Here is a 23,403-nt window from a genome sequence, read left to right as displayed (position 1 = left end):
TTCTAGATAAGAGATTTTATTCTTCCTGTATTCTAGAATATAGATTTTTAAAATGATTTTATTTTCTATTGCCTCTTTATTCTTCCTGTATCCTAGATTAAAGATGGACACAAACTGCTGGTTCAGTGGTTCATGCTGGTCCCGGGATGACAGCTGAACAGGTGCTCCATGGTTCAGGCCCCTCCCCTCTCCAGTGGGCACCTAATCCAAAACACCCCAGCTTCTCTGCCCTGCCTCCTCCAGGCGCTGCCTCTGAGTGGGTACCTGCCATAGGGGGCACAGCACTGAACTGCACAAAACCTGTTCAGATGTCATCCAAACAGGCATGAGCTGCCATTTTGTGCCCATCCCTATTCTAGATATTGGATGTGAGGGTGATCTGGCTGCAACATCCGTCACTTCATGGATCACCAGTGTTGATGCAGCTGATCTGGCTGGCTAGGCAGGTGTCCTTTTCCTCCCTCATCAGTCTATGTGCATCCTTCCTGAATCTGCATGTGGTGGAAGAGGACACCATCTCAGAGAGAAGTGTACCGTTCTTGTACAGTCAAGTGTTTAATTGTTGTTATTACTGATCGTAAGACAATAATAAGATTCTTTCACAACTGGAAACAAGGGACATTTAGATAGATGCTTTTCCAAAGAGGTCCTCAACTTCCAAGGCAAATTGTCTGTACATGGGATAGTACTGTGTGGGACTGATGAAAATTACCTCCATAACCACAGCATATGACCTTTATTCTGCTCCCACAGATGGTAGCTGTGGTGTTTTGCAGTGTAAAATATGAATGCTTGGAGACTGCCTTTAAAAATTAACAATAGGAAAGAAATTCTGCTAACTGTTCATTGCTAGCTAAGATTTGCTGGCTTAATATTTTCCCCAGCTTCACTTCTATCCCATTAAAAGGAATTGTTCTTGTTAATGTTCCATTTCTCTAGTGAGGCTGCATACAACAGTTATATATTCATCTGCACTCAGTGTTCTGAAACCTTCTGCTTATATCCTCCTACTCCTATCCTGCTAAAAATACATCTTCCTCAAACATGTGGATTTTTAAAAAAACACTATTAATTTGAATTCATATGTTACACTTGCAGCTCACTAAAAGCAGCCATTAAAGATCTTATCACTTCTAATACCTCTCTGCATTGATTTTTCATTAATGCATATTAGGAACAGATTACTGTGAGCCACTGGAAAGCTTAATTCTATATTGCTCGGTTGCGTCTTTGCATTGGTTTTTGCTACAGCATACCGTACTTGGAAAGCTGCAACTTCCAGTTATTGGTCAAGATAGGATAGGCCCAAGCTAAAATTTCTGAAATAAATTCTAGGGACTTGTTGCTTAACTGCTCAGTTCTAAGTGTGGTTAATTAGAAATGACACCTACTACACCCTCCCCCAACTTTTGGCAACTAACAGGCATATGAGGAAGTGTCCCAGGCACCATAGCACAATAGCCCATTTCTCAGACAGGCAAATTGGTGAGGCTAAAAATCAACTTCTCAAAGAATCTAAATATTAATTAGAGTCACAAATTAAAAATAAAGTAGCTACTTGTAACTAGATATTTCTGGGCAACAATAACTGCAACCTGTTCCTTTGAAAAAGTAACAATCCAAGCTCTGTTTCTAGCCCCAATTTTTAAACCTACACCACTGTACCCAGCTCTTGTCCCAAAATATCACCAGTTTCACCAGTCAATTATTTTACAAGATAATCTCTAATCTTAATTCAAAGTTTCCCCCCCCCCACCAAGTGCGTTTCCCAAATGGAAAGATTGCTCCCAGTTACTGACATCTTATCTCTCCTCCACTTATAGATACGCAACCCTACACTCTTTATCCATGTGTATTAAAAGCAGCCTTCACTCCAGCAAGTTAAACTTCAAATTGCAGCCTACAAAGCTACAAACGATTTACCTCCTAATCTTAACTGTACACATTTCGACTACATTTTTGCCCCCGAAACGAAATTTCATGAAACGTACAAGGAGGCTTTTCTCAATTCCCCCCCCCCCCCATTCCCCGGCTCCTCGGCGGGCGGGGCCACGGGCAACCACCGAACGAAAGCGCTTCAAGTAGAAAAACTTCCCGTCCAAGGGGAGAAAAAAAAGGTAGCCAATGCGCAGGCGCATTCTACCTCCTCCTCCTCCTCGCTCTTCTCCCCGCCCCGAGGTTTCTTGGCCAATGACAGAAGACAAGTGGGAAATGAAGAGGATGAGTGGGCGTGGCTGAGATTGCGAGTCCTTTTCCTGTTGTCGCCGGGGCTTGTGAGCCTCCGCGGTCTGTGTACAGTTGGGCGAATTACGGGTGGCGCGTGCGGGAGCCGTTTGGCCTTTCTCCTTGGCCGCGCGCTACGCAGCGGGAGGGCCTCTCTTCCCCCCCCTCCGGCCATGGCCGCTGGCGAGGGAGGAGACGAAGAGGTCCGAGTGCTGCAGACTCTCCGCGGAAAGATTTGTGAGTCATTGGGAGGGGTCGAAGGAAGCCGAGTCCGTGTGTCTGTGAATGTGCGTCTGTCCGTGAGGGACTGAAAAGCGAGGGAAAGGGCGGGGTGGGGGGGGAGACAGCCGCGGTCTGGAACAGGACGGTGAAGACAGAGCCGGAAGAAAGGGCTTTTTGCCTCAGGGCTGGCCTCCCTGACTCGGACGCTGTAACCGAGCCCCTCGGAGATGCTGCTGAGGCGTTTCCTTTCTAGCCCGCGGGGGGGGGGGTGAGGGGAACGACGGGGTTTGCCTCGGAATAAAGGGCCTCGGGCAGCTTGGGGATGGTGGTCTTGATGATATAGGTAGGTGGTGAGTGAGTCATGTGGAGAGCCCACTTTGGCCGCGGGGTAAAGTGGAATAAGGCAGGGTCGAGGGAATGTTGGTGAGGGTGTTTTAGTTGGGAGGAAGAAGCGCCAGTGGCTCCCGGAGTGGTGAGGTGGAGAGGGACTGTTGAAAGGAAAGCACCGAGTCGTGTGAATTGTGACTCTTTTGAGTTGTAGCGATGATACAAGATTTCATATGTCTAACAAGGGACTTCTTTTCTTTTTTGTGTCGGGTGAAGCCTGTTGCCTTTTCCTGACTGTTAACTGAAGGATGGTCCTGCATATAACACTTGACAGAGAGCCCCTGCCCAATCCGACAGTTGCTTACAGTGCATGTGTTTGGAAATGCTTACTGTACTTGTTGTGGACTGTGGTCCACAAACGTTTAGAACAGATGAAACTTCTTAGCCTTTAAGGCGATTCAAGTATTTGAGCCCACAACAAGTAAGCATTTCCAAACACGTGCACTGTATGCAGTTGTCAAGTACACAAGAGTGAGCAGAGGTGTCAAGAGTTGTGTGTGATGCTACTATCTATGGCATATCTCTTAGTTAATGGTTATTTGAGAAACAACAGATAATACCGGCAGTGTAATGTGGAAGGAACTCTTAAAACAGATGGAACCCCAAGAGAGTCTAGGCCCTGGCTGCACAAAGAATGGGGTTACTTAAAAGGCTATGGACTGGAGTTGGCAGAATCAAGGTAAACTTTTAAAAAAATAAGACTTTTTGCACCAACACAGTCCTTTGCTAGTACAGAGAAAAGGAGGCACCTTCACACCTATGTAATTGTTATCTGTGCTCTTCAACATGTATCCATGGACTGTTTCAGTGCCTCAGATGTTCTTGATATTGTCTGCTCTTGGGTGAAAGTTGTCTGATATATTTGTTGGTTGTACTGTGGTGCTTTTGACATAAAGTTGATGGGTGAAGCCATTTGCCATTTTATAAACAATACAACAAAACTGCTTTGATAAGTATCTGAACTTGCTACAAGGTGCCCCATTTCTGATACCTTTGATTAAAAAAAAGCTTTAGTTATGTGGAAGACAGAAGTTGTTACTACAAAAATAATATTGCTGCACCTTAAAAACTTTTTTAAAATGCTGGATGCTTTCATATGTGTGATCCTTTAGAACAGATGTGTCAGAAAGGCATAAAATATTTTAAAATGGGGAATTGGGACTGAAGGTATTGTAACATCTTAAAGATTGTTCACTGAAGGTGGAGCTTCCAACATATTTCCTATAAAGAAGGTGACAGAAGAGAAGTGGCATCATACCTCGTTACTTGCCAGTGAATTGGAAATGTGGAGTGATCAAAGTATCTCAAAGGAAACAGAAGAGCAGCCATGGAAATTATGCAGCACCTTGATAATATGAAACCTATGTACAATTCATGCCAGATATTTAAAAATTGGTTATTCCTACGTGTATGAATATCTGTGGGTCATGTCGTGTCATAATAGTATTAGAAACCTATAATCTGTTTGTATAGTATTACTGGCATTGTTGATGAATTAATTGTCACTTCCATCTTATGATAGGGTAGAAATAGCAATTATAGGAGAGGCTTGAAAATGTATATAGCCTGATGGAAAGTGGTCAGTAGCTATCGGGGCAAGGTAGATACATTCTAAACAGTTATGGAAGGCTACAACTAGTAGATTTACAGCTGGTGAATTTCAAATGGGTAATGATTTGCCTTCACATCTTTGATTTTGAGAGAAAACAGCCATTTCTTGGAACACAAATGTAGTCCTTCAGAGACAGTATATGTTGTTTTGCCCATTCACCAATTGACAAAAATGCAATGCCCCAAACCATGATGTAGCAGGAAGCCTAGTACAGCATGTGTTTAAAGCGATCTTACTGCTTTGACCAGACATTTTAATGGATTGGTAAGGGTAGTTGATACCATGTTAGCTGGCTCATGTTTGGCAAAAACAAAAACAAACATGTTTGAAAGGACCCCCCCTCAAAAATAATTATTTTAAAGTATTGTAAGGGGCAAGGAAATGATTATGTTTGAGGGACTGACGTAGATTTTAGGACAGCTACAGCAAACAGGATGTAGTGGTTTTCCTAAGGTGGGAGGGATCAAAGTACATTCATGTAAGTCAAACGTAACCCACTTCCTTTCTCACGCCTCTATTTAATCTTCTAGAGAATGACTTGCAGCATGTATAACTTCCATTTTGATGTAGAACTAGATTTCATAATCATTCAGTTGAACAGTGCTGGTTGTAAAAGAGAAATCTTATACAGTTAAAGACTATATTCAGTGTTAAATAATGTGGCAAATTCTACCCTTCAGGACCCATTCATTATAATGTAGCAAAAAACTGTCTCACAGTAATTCTTATAGTAAATAGAACTCCATACTTTAAAACACCTGGTAAGTTTATGGCCAAACTGGAATTTCATCCAGCAACTTTCTAGATTATTGTTCATTTTCTTAACTAGTAAATCATGCCATAGTTTAACTGGTGCCCAATTAGTTTAAATGGATAACTTTCTTTTGCACACAATTCAATTTCTCTGCCTTTTAAGAGAAAATGGTTTTGTCTTGCATCTGTTGCTGGTATTTTGGATTATTATATATACCAGAGATTGGCATAATTATGTACTTTGGACATGTTGATTATGCTTTGCCTTCTTCTAGAATCTAATTATGCAAAAACAAGAGAAACACGGGGCACTGAAAGCCTACAGCAGCAAATGGCATGGAGTTTTAGGTTAGAATTACTCATGCCTAATGGCCTAAATGCTAACAATGGACTTTACATGTTTTTTATGCATCATGTGGGCTTGTTTGTATTTCATACTAGTTGACTACTAATACTTTAAGAGTGACTATGAAAAGAAGTTTGGCAGCTATGTGGTTGTACCTTGAAAACATTTAAAGACAGGTGCAAACTGATTACCAGTGAGTTGTTTCTCCCTGGGAAGCTTACTTGGACTGAAATTTGTGAGTGTGAAATAATAATAATGATTTGAATTAAATATTTTATTGAAGGTGCATGGAATGTGGATATGTATTTTCTATACTTCAGATTCCTTGTTGGTAATACTGAGTCCTAGCCCTTTGATAAAGAAGATGGAAACCAAGTTTATATGCAAGCTTCTTGGTCAGCATCAATGGACAGTTTGTTACCAAAGTGAAACTAGATAGAAAAGTGGCAAAAATTAAGAAAAACTCTCAAAGAAACTTCAAGCATAACAAGATATGGACTATATTAATTAAGCACCTCTATGAATGTATTTTTAATAGGGATGTGGTGGCACTGGGAGTTAAACCTCAGAAGCCTCTGTGCTGCGAGGTCAGAAGACCGGCAGCCGTAAGATTGAATCCACATGACAGGCTGACCCCGTCGCTTGTCCCAGTTCCCTCCAACCTAGCGGTTCGAAAGCATGGAAAAATGCGAGTAGATAAATAGGTACCACCATGGTGGGAAGATAACAGCATTCCGTGTCTAGTCGCGCTAGCTCTATTGGTTGGAAACGGAGATGAGCACCGTCCTCTAGAGTTGGACATGACTGGACAACTTGTCAAGGGGAACCTTTACCTTTATGAATGTATTTAGCGTTTTTCATGAACAATTTTCTAGACTTCCCAGTGGATATGTATTAATATAGGGACTGTATAGGGACTATATTATCAATATAGGAAATGTATATATTAAAAACATATATTAGCTTTGATAAATTTTCCTGGCTTCCCTGTGGCTGTATATATCTCAGTGTGGTTCAGATATTATAAATTTTCATACTGTATACATGACTGTTATTTTTATAACATGCATGGGTAGATTATAAGAATATATAAGTAAATTCTTGTAGGATATTGTGCTTAGTAAGTCAGCATGGGTTTTGTTTATATTATTTTATTTTATTAGGTCTTCCTAGAATCTGCCTGCATTTGGAAAAACTGGTTTGTGCTGGAAAATCTTGAGGATTTATTTCCAGTGTGCCAACAAGGCTAGAGTATGCTCACAAAGGTCCAAGAAAATGAATAGTTCTAAATCAAATGCTCTCAAATCATATTGTGTGGGTCATTGGATTTCTTTCTGTCCATGTTATAGAACAATCCAAAATGCAATATAGTTAGTACTGCATTAATTTTTTTAATGATAGAGATGAAGGTGGTATTGGCCAGGGTCATGTTAAGACTTTTAGCTTGAGGCCTGTAATGGTGTCCTGGTACACCTGCATATTTTCCCCCCTCAGATTCTTTTATGGGGACATGAAAAATTGCCTTCTATTGAGTGAAAGGTAAAGGTTCCCCTCTACCTTGACTCTAGGCAGCAGTGCTCATATCCATTTCTAACCCATAGAGCTAGCGCTTGTCCACAGACAATCCTTCGTGGTCACGTGGCCAGCGTGACTGGACATGGAACGCCGTTTACCTTCCCACCGAGGTGGTACCTATTTATCTAGCCCCATTTTTGCATTTTGTATGCTTTCGAAGCACTAGGTTGGCGGGAGCTGGGACAGGCGATGGGCTCATTCCGTTGCGTGGATCTGATCCCAAGTTAGATTACTACTAATACTGACTTCAGAAGGCTCTCCTTAGTTTCAAATAGTTTTTCCTACCGATCCTGGCAATGCCTGGGTCCCTTAGCATTCAAATACTGAGCTATGTCTTCTCTCTACTGGCATCAATTAAAGGAGCTCTTCTTTGCACTTTCAACTAATACCCATGATTTTGTAATATCAGAACTGGTTTTGGTGATGGTTATGAAGAAAAGTTATTTGTTTGGTTTGTTGTTGATTTTCAGAACAAAGATTTCATCTGAGGCTGCTAGCAGTTTCAAAATGATCTGTGCAGATGTTTAAGAAATACTGTGCTAATACCTGTTCATGAGTACCTGTTAACACATCTGCTTAGTGCATATGACTTGTTGCTTTAATGAATGAAGCACAGTAACTCTAATGCCATTTTGGCCCAAAAAGAGGAATTGGTTCATTTGTTGGAAAGAGGTTTTGCTCACGATTTTACTCCTGCTTGTTATGTCAATTCATTTGTGAATCGGTAAAATGTCTGAAGTGCTATATAGCTGGAAACTTCGATTTTCACACATAGAGGAGGAGCTTGATGCCACAATCCTGTTTTACCCATGTGTTGATGTTAAGATTGTTAGAGTTAGATGTTTATACTTACAGTTAAAAATATGTCACATATACATTTTTATACTTCTTTCCTTCAGGAAACTCTTTCTACACAGCTTGTCTGCCATGTAACTTATGTAGGGCACTAGTCAAGCTGGGCCTATTGGGCTTCCCTGTTGCCCCACTTGAACTGAATGGAGAATGTGACCTCAAATACTCCTGTCCTCCAGCTCTGTGCTGCAGAACAAGATCAACAACAGTATGCTAGCTTTCCTGGTGCCATTTGTTCATTTTTACTAACACTGTGTGAAATGCTAGGTGAGCTTTTGAAGAAGCTCTAGTTGAAAATTCATTGATATGATCTATCACAGTAAACATACAGTATTTCTTTCAATCCCTTGGAAAAGCGCAATAATAATCATTTCACTCCTGGAGCAGGACAAGGCCTTATCATACTGAGTTAATTAACATTTTTGACAAAGATGTTTTCATTCTGCTGAAAGATCTTTGATCAAATAGGCCAAAGGCCACTGTTGTGTAGTAGTAACTAACTGGTGTTAGGATTTCACAGTGATTGCTTACTTTTGCTCACGATTTTAAGTACTTTAAGTACTTTATTTTGCTATTAAAAGACAGTAAAATGATTTTCTGTACTGGTCTCTTGGCTAAGCAGGATGATTTCCCTAGAGAATCAGTAAGACAAGTGACACACAGTATTTGCATCCAGCCTGAAGAAAACTGATGCCTCTGCTTTTAAATTGCAGTACTTCATTTATTTGAAGGAATTAGAGCAGTTCCTGCGAAGGGTTTATAGTAATGGAGTTAACCTATTTAATTTAGAAGTTTTTTTTGGCATATTTTGTTGATAGCAGGTTTAAGCAATGTTTACAGTTTTCAGAAGTCACTAATCACCACTGATGTGTACATAACTTTAAATTATTATTCAGTTAGTGGTGTTGTCACTGGAAATAGAAATTACATGAATGTGAACATACCAATTTATTGTGCAAATGCATGAGCAGTTTAACCCACAGATGGATTTGGCATGGTTAAAATTGAATTAAAAAGCAGCAACTACATGTAAAACTAACTGTAGAGAAGCCTGGTCTTTTTTCCTGTTTTACTCCAGTTCAGCTGGCATTTTGATGTGTGTATTAATCCTGATGCAAAGGGTGGTTTTGTAGTGTAGGGTGCACTATTAAAGCAGTTCCCTCAACTGAGTACCTGTTGTCTCCCTTCTCCAAACAATTTTTCTTTTTATTCTGCTTGTCAGTGTTAGTGCTATGTTAAATAAGTGCTATGTAATTTCAGGAGGAAAAGGAGAATGAAGGGAAGGGGTGTTTTCTCTGGAAATTGTCAATCTTAACATGGATTGCTCTTTTCCTCACTGTATTTCTTCTTACATCTCTCTCAAATCAGAGGAGAGATTCTCCTTGTCTTTGTAACGTAGATTGTGATTTTTACTTTTAAATGCAAATAAGAGAAATGGAAGAGAGTAAATGCTGGTGAGAACAGAGAAGCAAGTGAGTAGAGCAGTGTGGACTTCTGCCACAGGATAATTGATTATATTGGTGTTGATGGCTATGGTGATTTCATCAGCAGTAACTAAGGCGAATCCACTTTGAAAAACTTCAAAACAGGAGGTTTTCTCTTCAATAGTTGCATTTTTTGGGGGAGGGGGGAATACTAGGAGATGGTTAACACTTCAGTAAGATACTGTGTTGCAATTTGTAACCATATCATATTCCACTGCAAGCATGTCTGATTTAACATGCTGTGTCAAGCTAAACCGGTTGCTGAGTGGAATTCCTCTTTAAGAAAAGTGCAGGTGTTGCAGGAAGTGATGTTAAAGAGACTGTGGGTGGAACCCTTCCCTTCAGGTCAGTAACTTGTTTTTGTCATGTGGTCTGTTTCTACCTTGCAAAGAATGAAGTGGAGTTCCTAACTGATGTATGTGATTGCTTCTTCTGTTGCAAAGGATTTCATAGCAGATCTCTTATATACCTGAACTTGTAACTTTCTGGAGTACAGAAGCTTTCTGTATTATCTGATAAAATCCAGCTCACCACCACCACCCCTATTAGGCAAGAATGCATTGGACTCCTTTAGATTTTCTGTTTTTTATTTCTGAAATAAAATGCTGTTCTGTGGTTGTACACAATGTTGTAAATTGATGCCATTATAATTTTCCTTTTGTTGCTAGGTCAAGCCAAAAATTTAGTGCCATACTCAGGGCCAAACAAAATGAGAGACTGCTTTTGCACAATCAATTTGGATCAAGAAGAAGTTTATCGCACTCAGGTAGTGGAGAAATCCTTAAGGTGAGCTCTTTATCACTATGGTGGACTTATACATTTCTCTTTAACAATTAAAAGTCTTTTTAAAAATATAAATATCAGCTGAAGTGATGTTTTGTTGCTGGTTTCCTAGTTTATTTTAGTTCAGCTTTTGAAATTGATGGTGTAACTTAAGAAACAATAATGTAAGCATTAGCAATGTAGTAGACAGTGGTTCACAATCTTGGGTAACCAGGTGTTCTTGAACTACTAGAAACCCTGGCAAGCACATCTGGTGCTGAAGTCTTCTGGGAGCTGCATTCCAAGAACACCTGGGTTACTCAAGGTTGGGAATCATTGTAGTAAAGTACTGATTTTTAAGAATGACTTTTAGGCTTGTGTACTGCCTCCTCTTTCCTCCTGGCATGACTGTGAGGAGGAAATCAGAAGCTTCTATTCTCTCTTCAATTCATCTCAGATGTAGTGTGTGATTCAAATACAAGACCATGGGATTTTTGAAATAAACCAATTATTGAAACTTCATTTTGCTCGTTCCAGCAAACTAGAGCTAACACTGATCAGTTAGCTATGTTCAGGCAATGGAAAAAGCAGTGATAAATCTAAAACAAAAGACAAGGATTCTAAACTGTTCCCTGACCGTATGAAAGGAGAGAGCACAAGAGCCTGTGGTTGTCCTTTTCATTTTTTTTCTTTTTGTTTAGTGGCCTAAGTCCATTAGAGACTAAAAGGAACGTGATCCCCATGATATGAGCCCTGAAGGAGCTGCAGTTCATGAAAAGAGAGTTATCCTACAAAAGGTCTTTAAATGTATGGCAAGGGAACATAGGATTAAAATCTTATGTTATAAACTCATTTCCTATTCTTGCATAGGGCTTGTCATGCAACATTCAAGACACTGACCAGGACCACACCTGCTTATTTTAAACCATACTGCAGCATCAGGTGTGCCTAAATTAACCGCTGTATCCTAAAGTGCTCTGAACTTGTTCTTTTTTCCCTTCGGGTTCATTTATTAGGTTCAGGTTCATTTCACTGCCTAGCAATGTATATTTTAAAATAATAAATATAAAATCATTGAGTTGGAAGGTGCCTACAAGGTGATCGAGTCCAATCTCCTGCTTAGTAAAGGAATCCAAATAAAAGTAGATCTGCCAGATGGTTGTCCAATTTTCTCCTGAATACCTCTAGCATTGGAGTGCTCACCACCTCCCCAGATAATTGGTTCAATTGTTGTACTGCTGTAACAATTAAGTTTTTCCTGATATTTAGTCTGGGATGATTGAGAACAGATCTCTGTATGAAAAATGCTATAATATCATCCATCAGTCTTCTTTTCTTAAGGCTAAACATGCCCAGTTATTTCACTTTTAATTATTAGGGTTTGGTTTCCAGTCCCCTGATCATCCTTGTTGCCCCCCTCTGAACTTGCTCCAGTTTATTGACATACTTCTTAAAGTACAGTGTCCAGAACTGGATATAGTATTCTAGATGAGGCCTAACCAGTGCCAAATAAAGGGGAATTAGTACCTCACCGGATTTGGAGGTTACACTTGTGTTAATACATCCTAATATCACATTTGCCTTTTTTTTTGCAGCCACATTGCACTGTTGGCTCATATTCAGCTTGTGATCTACAATATTTCCAAGATCCTCACTCATAGTATTATAGTATCCTCCATCTTGTAACTGTGCATTTGTTTTTTTCCTCCAGGTGTAGAACTTTGCATTTATCCCTGGTAAATTTCATTCTGTTATTTTCACTCTAGTACTCAAACCTATCAAGTTCTTTATGAATTTTGTTCCTGCCTTCTGAGGTATTAGCTATTCCACCTAATTTTGTGTCATCCACAAATTTTGATAGGTATTCTCTGCGCCCACTCATCCAAATTATTAATAAAAATGTTGGAAAGCACTGAGTCCAGAACTCAGCCTTCTGGTACCCCACTTGTTACTTCCTCCCAGTTTCAGAAGAAGCCATTGAGAAGCACTCTCTGAGTACAATTCTGTAACCACCTGTGTATCCATCAGACTGTTGGTTTCTCTCCAGCCCACCTAGTTAGTTTGCTAATCAGAATATCATGGGGTGCTTCGTCAAAGGCTTTGCTGAAGTCAAGTTATATGATGTCTATAGCATTCCTGCTGTCTACCAGGGAGGTTACTTGATCAAAAAATGAGATAAGATTAATCTGGCAGCATTTGTGTTTGACAAATCCATGTTGGCTTCTAGTTATTACTGCATTGTTTTCAGTGTGCTTGCAGAATGACTACTTTATAATCTGCTTCAGAATTTTCCCTGAGATTGATATCAGGCTGACTGGTCTGTACTCCCCCAGTTGCTGCTTTTTGCCCTTTTTGAAAATAGGGACAATGTTAGCTCTCCTCCAATCATCTGGTGCTTTGTCCATCCTCCATGATTTCAAGAAAATAACAGAGAGTGGTTCTGAGATCTCTTCAGGCAGTTCCTACATTATCCTAGGATGCAGTGTATACTGTATATAACTAAACAGGAATATTCCATGTGGTAAAATTAAATTGTGGCAAGTAAGAGTGAAAACAATAGAACAACAAGCTTTTTGGGGGGTTTTAAACCTAGGATTTCAACCTCCACTAATTCCTTAAAATACTATTTACTATTTAGTGCTGTAGGTGTTCATCATATTAGACTTAACCAGTTATGTCCAGTTATATTTGCTGAACATGCAAGTGTAGATCATGGATTTTCTAAATTCCAGTATGAAGTCCTCATCTAGATCGGTAAGGTGCCAGCTAACAGCCTTCCACAACCTCTCAGCCATCCCTGAGCATGTTGGAGTCATGGAAGTGGTAGCACAACACATCTGGAGGGCAGCAACTTGTGGGAGGATGAGCTAGTGAATAAGAGATGGGCAGTGTAAGACCTTAAAAAAGGATATTCATTGTTCATAGTTTTCCGTAGTAGAGTCTAATATGTAATTAGGATGGAGAGAGCTGCATATTTATAAGAACATTCTCTTTAGAAATTTTATTTTATACATTAGTCTTCTCATCTGAGTTGCACATATGATAATGATACATTTTATTATAATGTCAGTTATTTTGCTGAGAAGCTCTGACTTTTTCCTCCCCCAGCCCATTTTTTGGAGAAGAGTTCTACTTTGAAGTACCAAGGATATTCCAGTGTTTATCATTCTACGTTTATGACAAAAATGTTCTACAGAGGGATCTGCGTATAGGTGAGAATGCACATAATTAACTCTTCAGTGTAAATGTGTACATACAGGTGTAGTGAAATGTAAAGATTAAACCATAGGTAGACATTTCACTACTTTAAACATATATAAATCATACTTCTGTTGCATATGGTCTTCCATGCAGAGATAACTGACTAGAACCACCATCATCCCGTTCTTGACAGTCATCAGTCTTCCTGCATCAGATATTCCCAGGTGAACTTCTGATGCTTTGATATTCTCCAGTTTAAAGCAGTAATAGTAATTCCACCTCCCATATATCAGCTGTTACTGCATTGCATTTAAAGGAAATAACTTAGGGCATCAGTATATTGATTCTCTTGAAATCTTCTCTAGAGCTGTGTGAAAGAAGCAAATAGTATTTGTCTTTAAATTGATCTCATATTAAGTCCAACACCCAAGTAATATTTGCACTTACTGTTAGAATCAAAGCAATGATTATATCCACATCTAATTTGTTTCCCACCCCCACCTCATTAGGTAAAGTAGCTATAAAAAAAGAAGACTTGAGCTTATATTCTGGCAGAGAAACATGGTTTACGCTTCAGCCTGTTGATTCAAATTCAGAGGTTCAGGTAAGATCAACTAAATTTAAAGATGAATGTTATGTTCTGTAAGTTGAGTCTCCTTCCTCCATTCCCCATAGTAAGCTTATGTGAAATTCTTAAACTTAGTGAAATGAATCTTACTGACTTCCCTACAGATCCTGAAACACAGAATAGCTTATAAATTGGTAACGTTAGTGTCCTGTTTCTTTATCCAAGAACAATAGATGGTCCTGTTTCTTTGCATCTCGGCCCTTTATTCCAAGAAACAACAAGGAGCATAATAACCATAATCATAATCATCTTAGAACTGCAGAGCTGAAAGCAACCCTATGGATCATTGAGTCCAGCTCCTTTCAAGGAAGTACAGTGGGGAATCAAAATCCCAGTGTCTGGCTCTGCAGCCGGAAACCTTAAACCACTGAGCTATCCAGAAATAGTATGTATTACAGTTGCTTTAAGACCACTTCCAAGAGATCTCCAGCAAAAGTAAACTACTCACATGTCTAGAAGTTGAAAGGAAGCTCTGGAAACCAGAACATTTCTGAGGCCTGTTGTTATGATATTATAACAAAGTAATGCTTGAAATCCTGTTTGTGAAACTTAGCCTTATATGGAATAAGTTATACAAAGAGGTTTCAACCAATATATAGAGTGGTGCCTCGCTTGACGACAATAATCCGTTCCGTTCAAATCGCTGTTAAGTGAAATTGTCGTCAAGCAAAAAACAAAAAAACAATTGAAATGCTTTGAAAACCAGTTCAATGAGTTCCAATGGGGGAAAATACCTGTTTGTGCAGCAAAAATCCTCCATACGGTGGCCATTTTGCAATGCCTGTATAGCAAAGAATCGGTCCTGAAAACAGCGGCGAGCTATTTTGCGACCCGCCGATCAGCTGTTTCTAATCATCGTCTTGCAAAGCAATTGTTCCCAAAGCAGGAACCGACCGCCAACAAACAAACAAAAAACCCATTGAATCATTGTTTTGCTATCGCTATAGCAATTGCAAAAAAGGCATCGTTAAGTGATTTCAGCGTCAAGCGGGGTACCACTGTATTAGCAAATAATTATTTGCTAACCATCTTGCCTTAACTGACTAAAGGGAGGATATTGTAGGAAGTGATGGGTATTTACTAATTTGCATATTGTTTATATAAAAATCTTGCTTCATATATAAGCTAATTATGGGAAATTGTGTAACCTCTCCTCACATTCTGCTTTGCTTTGCTTTTTCTAAATAAAGACCATTTTTCTCCAAGAATAAAACTAGAATGCATACACTAAGACTCGAGGCAAAATACTGCCAAAGCATGCTCCTTGATAGAATATATTGTACCTAGAGTATTGAGGCTATAAGCAATTACTGAATATGTACTGCTAAGAGTATGTGTGATGCCACATCTCTTTATGTAGTTGGTGTTGTTTCTCTTCCAGGATTTTTGATATATCTGAGTGGTACAATTCTAACGACATATTTTAGAAATATCCTATAAAGCACTTGCAATAAAAAAACAAGCAACAGCCTGATTAAGCAACATTTTTATAGTCCCTAAAATAGTGCTGGTATTTGTGAATCATGCAGTAAGTGCTATAATAAGAATGACAAACATGTAGTCTTTTGTTGCAACTTCACATAAATATTTTCGGCTTGGTTACGAGCAAAGCAAACATTGTTTAATTTATTTTGCATAGCATAGAATTGAAATAAAGATATAGCTTATCATTTCTTGAGCTTTTTGGCATTTTCTTCAGCCTATTTGATTGTTACAATATTTACAAAATTATGTAAGTAATAATTAGATTAATAGAAGAGTCTGATTCATGGGCAGGTACTTGGACAATAAGGGTAATGATTACAGTATAGATCTGGGAGATGTCCTGAAAATAAATTGACCAATAACCTTTTCATTATGCCCACCAATATAACACAGTTCACTTAAATCTTGGTAAATTGCTATAAGAAGTTAGCATATTTGCACAACTTGGTGAACCACAACAAATATTCACCTCTAACAATTTGCTGTTGAGATTTATATGACTTGCTTTATGCTGATGCAAACATGCAACAGGGGTTTGGCCAATGCCTCTTGTTTTCTCCAGACATACTTCCAAACAGCTTTTCCTTGCAGTTTTTTTTTTAAACTGGAGGCTTGCTTGTAAAAGCTGAGATGCTTAAAATGTCAAATCCTAACCTTATGCTGTTAGTCTACAGAATGAAGTTTTTTAGCAGCTTTATTCACTTTTCATACAACACAATGGTGTATAAAGTAATATGTAGTGAATCAAAGTAGAATTCTTTATAGGGCTTTACGAATACAGCCCAGATTGGAAAAAACAGACAAGGTCCAGCCATTTAGGCTCTTACAAACTGTTTGTTTGAGGAATTGCGATCTTAACATTCACTCTGTGTTCTTTCTTAATGGCAAAAGCTATCAGTTTTTCCCCAAATGTATGCATTTGTACAAATATGCATATCTTTCAAAGGTAAGTATTGTTTTGTTTCCATTTACTCCATCAACTTTGTCATAAGTCACCAGAAATTAGAGATCTTAGGCAACATGGACTTCATCCCATTGTCAGTTTTGGTAGGTTTGAGACGAATATTTTTGGAGGCAAATACAAAGCCATGAAATCCCTAATCAAACATCCTCTTGTATTTTGGTTTTAGAAGATGGCGCTTTTCATAAGCCTTTAGAGTTGGCATCGTTTCAAACTACTTTCATTTGGTTTGCTTAGCAGGCTAAATACCTAAAGCCTCTTTGAAAGTGTCCATATCTCCAGCCAGTTGTATTAATACAAGTGAAGTATAGATGCTCAGTGTTTGTGCCCAGACATTTTCTGTCAATGTCTTGTTCATTGCTTCCTAAGGAACAAGCCTGTCTTGCTTCAGATTTTTACATGCTAAAGTATGGTGCTGCTACTAGTTCATTTCCATGATTGACTCTGCATACAATATCATTTTGCAAAGGTTAGAATTACAAAGGTGTTGCATAGTAGGCTAGCCTTTCTTGCCTGAAGCTATTCTGAGGTTTTTAAGATTATTATCTCTACAGAATGTGTTGATGTAAAAGCATGAGGTTGCTCTTGAAGAGTCACAGGAATTACTCTTGTAAAAATAGTGTTCACATGCTCATCTTGTTTAAGAAAAACTTGCTAGCATATGGAGGCAATCATAATTATAAAATCCTGATAATGTAAAAATGAATTGGAAAATATAGCAGAAAGTGTGGTAAACAAACATTAATCTTATCAATTTAGTCTGAGGTATGAATAATATCTAAGTACCAGCCTTTTGATATAAGATAGCAAAATAATGCATGAATAGCTATTGTCTTACCATTGTAAGTGTCACCAATGTGATACACATAAAACTGGCTAGTCGATATTAGACTTAATTCTAGTTATTTCCTGTCCAATTTTTATGAAGCAGTTGCTATATTGGGTTAATTCTGTCATTGTTAGGCTAGGGCAAAAGTGTGACCTGATGGCTACTATGCTTACTTGGTTGGTGAAATAAAATGACTAGAAACTTCGTAGCTGGTTGAAAGGTACATTATAGCTATAACTGTGGCAAGGCAGTCATTTTTTTACTTCCTTTGTAGTAAATATTTCACTAGCAGACTTCTATATGAAGGGAGGGGAAGGGGAATATAGTTGTGATAGCATCAGCTTTTCTGCTTAGTTTTTACCCTGAGCAGTGTAATAATTGAGTTCAATTTAAATAAATTAAATAAATAAAATTTGTTTATTAGAACCTTTACATTTCTGCTCCCATTGAATGAACAGTATTCAACAGTTTGAAGCATACTAACTGTTTTAGTAAGTGAAAGCTTGCATCACTGATCTAATATGCAGAGTTCCTTCTGAGAATGCTGTATTTCTGCATATTGAAAATGACACTGTTTCCTTGCTTGATCAGATTCAGAGCCATCTGATCAAACTGTTGGCATTAAATATTAGCCACATGGTCAGGGAAGGTTACAAGCAGCATCTGATCATGATAGCAATTAGCAATTATGCATTGGTCTCTCTCTTTATACTTTCCAGTAGTGGTTTCACTTTCATATTTGTAGTGGTAACAGCTTAGTTGTATTCTTGTTCTTTGAATTCTATATAATTTATAGGTTAATCACCAGTCCTTATATATCCTTGGAGTGTCGTTAAGTTTTGACTTCCATTTCAAATACTCTGCCCTGCTTTTAGCTTCATAGGTTTCACACAAGGCTGGAGACCCAGATGTGTTGTCAGTTCCCTATTTACTAGGGCTCCTGAATAGACACGGGTATGAACCACTGGTTCAGTGGTTTGGCATGGTTCATTTACCAGCTGAACAGCTGATCTGGAGTTTGGTGCCCCACCCCCTTCAGCAGCTGCTTACTTGAAGGCAGTGCCTGGAAGAGGTAGGATGAGGCACTGCTGCTGAGTGGTTGCCCCCCAGAAGGGACAGGGTGCCAAACTTCAGATTAGATGTTTGGCCAGTAAATAAATTGTACCAAATTGGCAGTTCATGCTCATCTCTACTCTTTATGAAGTCCAAAATATTTGGCGCACCAAAGGTGCTCCACTCTTGCTTTATGCCATACTTAGTCTTAAGGTATACTACACAGTTACAGTACTTCGATACCATTTTGACGGCAATGGTTCTAGAGGAGAGAATTCTTAAGTATATCACCAAACTATAAATCACTGGACAATGTGATCATGGGGGACAATCTGTAGCTTGCATATTTAAATTGTAAACTGTCCAAAGAGTGCTTTAAGTGTTAATGGAGCAGAATATAAGCAGCACACTTTTTTTTGATGCAGCTGTTGCAATTAGAGTTGTATCAACATACTATTAACAGTTATGCTATGGCTATCATGTTGTTGTTTAGTCATTAAGTCGTGTCTGACTCTTCATGATCCCATGGACCAGAGCACGTCAGGCCCTTCTGTCTTCCACTGCCTCCCAGAGTTTGGTCAAATTCATGTTGGTAGCTTTGAAGACACTGTCCAACCATCTTGTCCTCCGACGTCCCCTTCTCCTCTTGCCTTGACAGTTTCCCAACATCAGAGACTTTTCCATGGAGTCTTCTCTTCTCATGAGAGACTATCATGTAGATACAGTCTTTTAAAAAAATTGAAAGTAAATGTCGAAGACTTCTTGAAAATACAAATTATTGAGTCACTCCTGTTCACATGCCTCTTGACACCCTTAGTATCACTTTGTGGGTTTTGTCATTGAGTGGAAGGACTGTGTTAGCTGCAGTAGCAGACCTGAATTGGAAAGAGTAAGTGCATTTATTGTATACGTAGTTGAAGCTTTTTGACCAATGGTGTCAAATTCTGTTCTGCATTTAGTAGGAGTATCCAGATGGTGGCAACTTTATGGAATGGTTTTTGCTAAAAATTCATTAACCTGACAATGACCAGGAAACATTCTAGAAACATTTAGAACATTATTTGTTATTGTATTCCGTGGGATGATTTGACAAAAGTTCTTTCAACTGAAACTTTTTTTTGTTGACAGGGGAAAGTTCACCTGGAATTAAAGCTGAATGAACTGATTACAGATAATGGATCAGTGTGCCAGCAGCTAGTAGTACAGTAAGAACATTTATGAATCCTTATTCTATATTTGGTTGCTAGTGAAAATTAAAGCATATTATTTAAACTGTTGTGACTGAAACTAGAGACATTATCTGCAAATAATAATAATTGTCAAGACAATTCTGACTCTTTTCAGGATGTTCTGGGTAGAGAGTACTAAGAAGTGGTTTACTATTCCCTTCTTCTTGGGTCATCCTGGTACTGTGCAGCTTGCCCATGACTATACAGGCTGTCTCTTCACCCAGGAGGCATAGTGGGGAATTAAACCCCAACCTCTCTTCAGCCTTGTGAATTTTTTCTAAGAATATTTCCCCAGGTTATTTTTCTGTAAGAAGTCCTTCAATTTTTTGTTTAGTCATGTCTCCCTTAGGAAACCTTTTGATTTAGTTTTTCCCAAATTGTTTCCTAGGGGGAAATTATGGTCTTTGATTTTGATTTTTTATTAGTTTGATTAGTTTTTTGAGAACTCTGAAAAAGGGGTTGCCACACATTCAATTGAGAGCTTTCCTGTGCTTTTCCTTAGGAAATTTGTAGATGTACAGAAGGGAAGGAATGTAGCAAAGAGAGGGCACCTCGGAGCCCAATCCTTGAAGTTTGAATTTTTGAGCATGCTGGAGATCGCTATTTCTTGCCAGTGAATGTGGGATTTTGTACTTACTGGGATTCTTATTTATTTAATTTGAGGGGAATGCACTCTGTAAGGATATTCAATATTAAGACCTTTAAAAATTGACATCTAAAACCTCCTGTAATTTGTGCAGCTTGTCTTCCTTAGTTAATTTGCTGTAGCCTCCCAAGGCAGAGTTAAGCTCAGCCTGAACTTCAGAGCAGGCTTGTGATACAGGATGAGGATACGTTTCTGAACTGTAGGACTTCAGTTACAAAGTTACACAATTTGAATTTGTCCTCATGTCTACTCTTGTGTTAAATCGTAGATCACAAGTCATTGTGGAATCTCAAATATATTTCAAATCATTACTTGACTTGTGCAGCTCATTAGAATGTCATTCAAGTGCATGCCATTTAGTCTTGTTTGATTTACCAGCCGCCTAGAGTGGTCCGGTGGGCCAGATAGGCGGGGTATAAATTAAATAAATAAATAACGGAGCTAACAGTATAGCTTTACATTTCCCATCTTTCCAAACAATTAACTTCAAATCAATAAGGATGTATTTGTCCCTCATCTTAAATATTTCAAGTCTCCAGGAGCCACACACATCTACTGTGTTTCTGTCTTCTTGCAGTTTGGTGAATGGACCTTTTTAAAAAACTCATACTAATATTTTTATCATAGTTGTACACAGCCTTCAGGAGCTTCCCCCCCCCCCCTTTGACATTTTTAGTCCAGTCGTGTCTGACTCTAGGGGGTGGTGCTCATCCCGTTTTCAAGCCGTAGAGCCAGTGCTTGTCCGAAGACAGTTTCCGTTGCCACATGGCCAGCGTGACCAAGGCAGGAAGTTATACTGTCTTGACTAAAAGTAGGTTAGATGTTATGTTCACCATATCAGAAGTAGCCCATAAAAGTCTGTGGTTCCTGGAGAGCAAATGCATTACAGGAAAAATCACAAAGAAATGGAGCACTTTGCAGTTCATTAGTTGTCTGCTTATCCCTTTTAGGGTTTAGCTGTACCTGTTCCTTTGTTTTCTAAAGCCCTGAAAATAATTTAGCCAGAGAGAGAAGGACTAGCTGAAGAAAGGAAGCCACCAGCTCCTGGTTCCCAGTGTTTGCTTACATTCACCTCTAGAGATTAATACTTACAGTCCAGCTTATATGTAGCTACTTCAGATGTGATGAAGGCAGCATGTAAGAAGTTCAAGTAACAGGATGGAGATTCAGTGTCCACATTTTTCAGTTAATTTGCCAAAAAATTATTTATCCAACTGTGCATTATATGGATCTAGTGTCATATCTGAATGAATGACTAAATACAAATTTATGCTTTATAAAAATAATTTGCTGGGCTCTTTTCTTCAGCATATTATGATTAGATTTCTGGCTCGGGCCAGGCTATCTCTATTATCCATTATGAGCCTTTTCAGCTTTTGAGATCTTCTTGGGAGGCCTTTCTCTCAGCTCCACCAGTTTCCTAGGCTTGTTTGGTGGGGACAGAGAGTCTTCACCTGGAAGTGGCTGCTTCCAGGCTTTACAGTGTACTGCCCCATGAAACTAGGTTGCTCCCTTTTGTCCTTCTGTCATCATGTGAAGATCTTCCTTATCAGGCAGGCTTTTAAGCAGTAAGTGGGGATTTTAGGAATGCTGTCTTCATTGAATTTAGAGATTTTAAAGTGTTTTTAATAAATGTTTTTTTAAAATGTTTTGGCAGTTTTAATATAGATAGAGGTTTGATTGTTTCAGTACAGTTCTTTATTGTGTTTAACTGTGATTATTGTGTAGTTGTGATTGTGAGCAACCCTTGATCCCCTGTGGGGAGATAGGCAGCATATAAACAAACAAACGACTTGAATCTGAAAGTATTTCTGATGGAACTGAATGACATAGGGGGTAAGCATATAGCCTGGATACCGCTGAACAAGATTTTATTTCCTGTTTGCATTCCTGCTAAATATGTCTGCCAGATTCTAGACATGTGGAAAAGACAATTCTGTATCTTTTTTGGTAATATCCGAGTGTGTGTAGCAACCAAACCAGTGGGTGATTTTTATAGACCTAACTGTATCATAGGTGTTGCAAGGTTCAGGAAGTATGTAGGTTTGGTAGTATGTGCGACTGATGGTAAAACCTGATAATATGTCACAGTATGTATTAGTGGACTTCCACTGGCTGAGACACAAATTATATAAGACAGAGGAAGAAAATAAACATGCTGTCCTACTACCTAGCCCAACGATTTTATTTATGTTTGCCTTTTCTTTTTTCATGGTCTACAAGACCAGTAAATGAAATATAATTTGGAGGTATTGTGCAGGAGCGATGACCAACCTGGTTTTTTTTTTGAAGGCTACTGGAATATGAAGTTGGTCTGACAGTTTCCATTATCTTCTAAAGCTGGGCTTCTAGAGAAACTAGTAGGTATTATCATCTGAGACCGATTAGATGTATTTTCTCAGGAGTACCACTGAATGGTACTTAAATTCTTTACCTTTTTAAAATTATTATTATGATGAAGTGAAAGAAGCAAGCATGCACGTCTGACAGAGTGATATACCTGGTGAACATTAATGGATATCAGCTAATAGTAGATGAAATTTTATTGAATAAATGATTTCACTAGCAGGGGGAAATTTTTTGTAATGAGAGACTTTCCCATTCTCTCCTGCAGCTTTTCTGACTTACGATTATCATTTTCATCCCATGGCAGCCACAGTATAGAAGAAGGAAGTATTTCATTTCTGAAAATTTCTGCTGGTAACATCTGACAGCAACAATTTTCAGGAATTAAAGACTTTGTCTTCCTATCCCAGAACACCCACACATTGAGTGAGATTATATGCAAGTCAAAAGCTGTGGGAAAGAACGGAGAAGTATTTCATTACTGAAAATCTTCCCTTGCTGCTGATGGTTTCACCCTTCTGCAGGTGGAACTATGCAGACAGGATTTCAGCCACTGATAGCTTGCTGAATGGCATACAAGAGGATGGGAGAATGTTGGCTTGCAGGTTGATAGACATTCAATGTGCAGTTGCTTGATTTAATTATCAGTGACTATGTGACAGTTGTGATTGCTTTTACTACTTCATATACTTGTTCCCTCTGTGTTGTCATGTATTGTGTACAGAGGCCTTTCACAATACAGAAATCACCAAAATAAAAGTGGAGCAAAGTTGTATTGTTTGATTACTTCTCAAGACTACTTCTCTAGG

The 23,403-nt window shown here is 38.8% G+C and overlaps 1 protein-coding gene across 4 annotated transcripts in view; it reads left to right on the top strand.

The window, feature by feature from the left end:
- The first annotated feature begins 2,215 nt into the window (after window positions 1-2,215).
- RASA2 (RAS p21 protein activator 2) overlaps window positions 2,216-23,403 on the top strand; it is a 67,475-nt gene continuing 46,287 nt past the window's right edge. Inside the window, exons 1-5 of one of the 4 annotated variants that reach the window (XR_013542972.1) lie at window positions 2,216-2,460; window positions 10,123-10,240; window positions 13,325-13,428; window positions 13,927-14,021; window positions 19,502-19,578. Coding sequence is in view for 1 of the 4 variants with exons in the window: in XM_020792648.3 (XP_020648307.3) it covers window positions 2,397-2,460; window positions 10,123-10,240; window positions 13,325-13,428; window positions 13,927-14,021; window positions 19,502-19,578 (458 nt within the window). In the remaining 3 variants the exon portion in view is untranslated. Of the gene's footprint in view, window positions 2,461-10,122; window positions 10,241-13,324; window positions 13,429-13,926; window positions 14,022-19,501; window positions 19,579-22,540; window positions 22,609-23,403 lie in introns of those variants that run through there. The other 3 variants (XM_020792648.3, XM_020792649.3, XM_078389167.1) reach the window with 3 other exon arrangements.

The sequence above is a fragment of the Pogona vitticeps genome, chromosome 3 (genome assembly GCF_051106095.1).
Source record: "Pogona vitticeps strain Pit_001003342236 chromosome 3, PviZW2.1, whole genome shotgun sequence".
Classification (NCBI taxonomy): domain Eukaryota; kingdom Metazoa; phylum Chordata; class Lepidosauria; order Squamata; family Agamidae; genus Pogona; species Pogona vitticeps.
The sequence above is the reverse complement of the archived record's forward strand: the minus strand, read 5'-3'. Positions and strand labels throughout refer to the sequence as shown.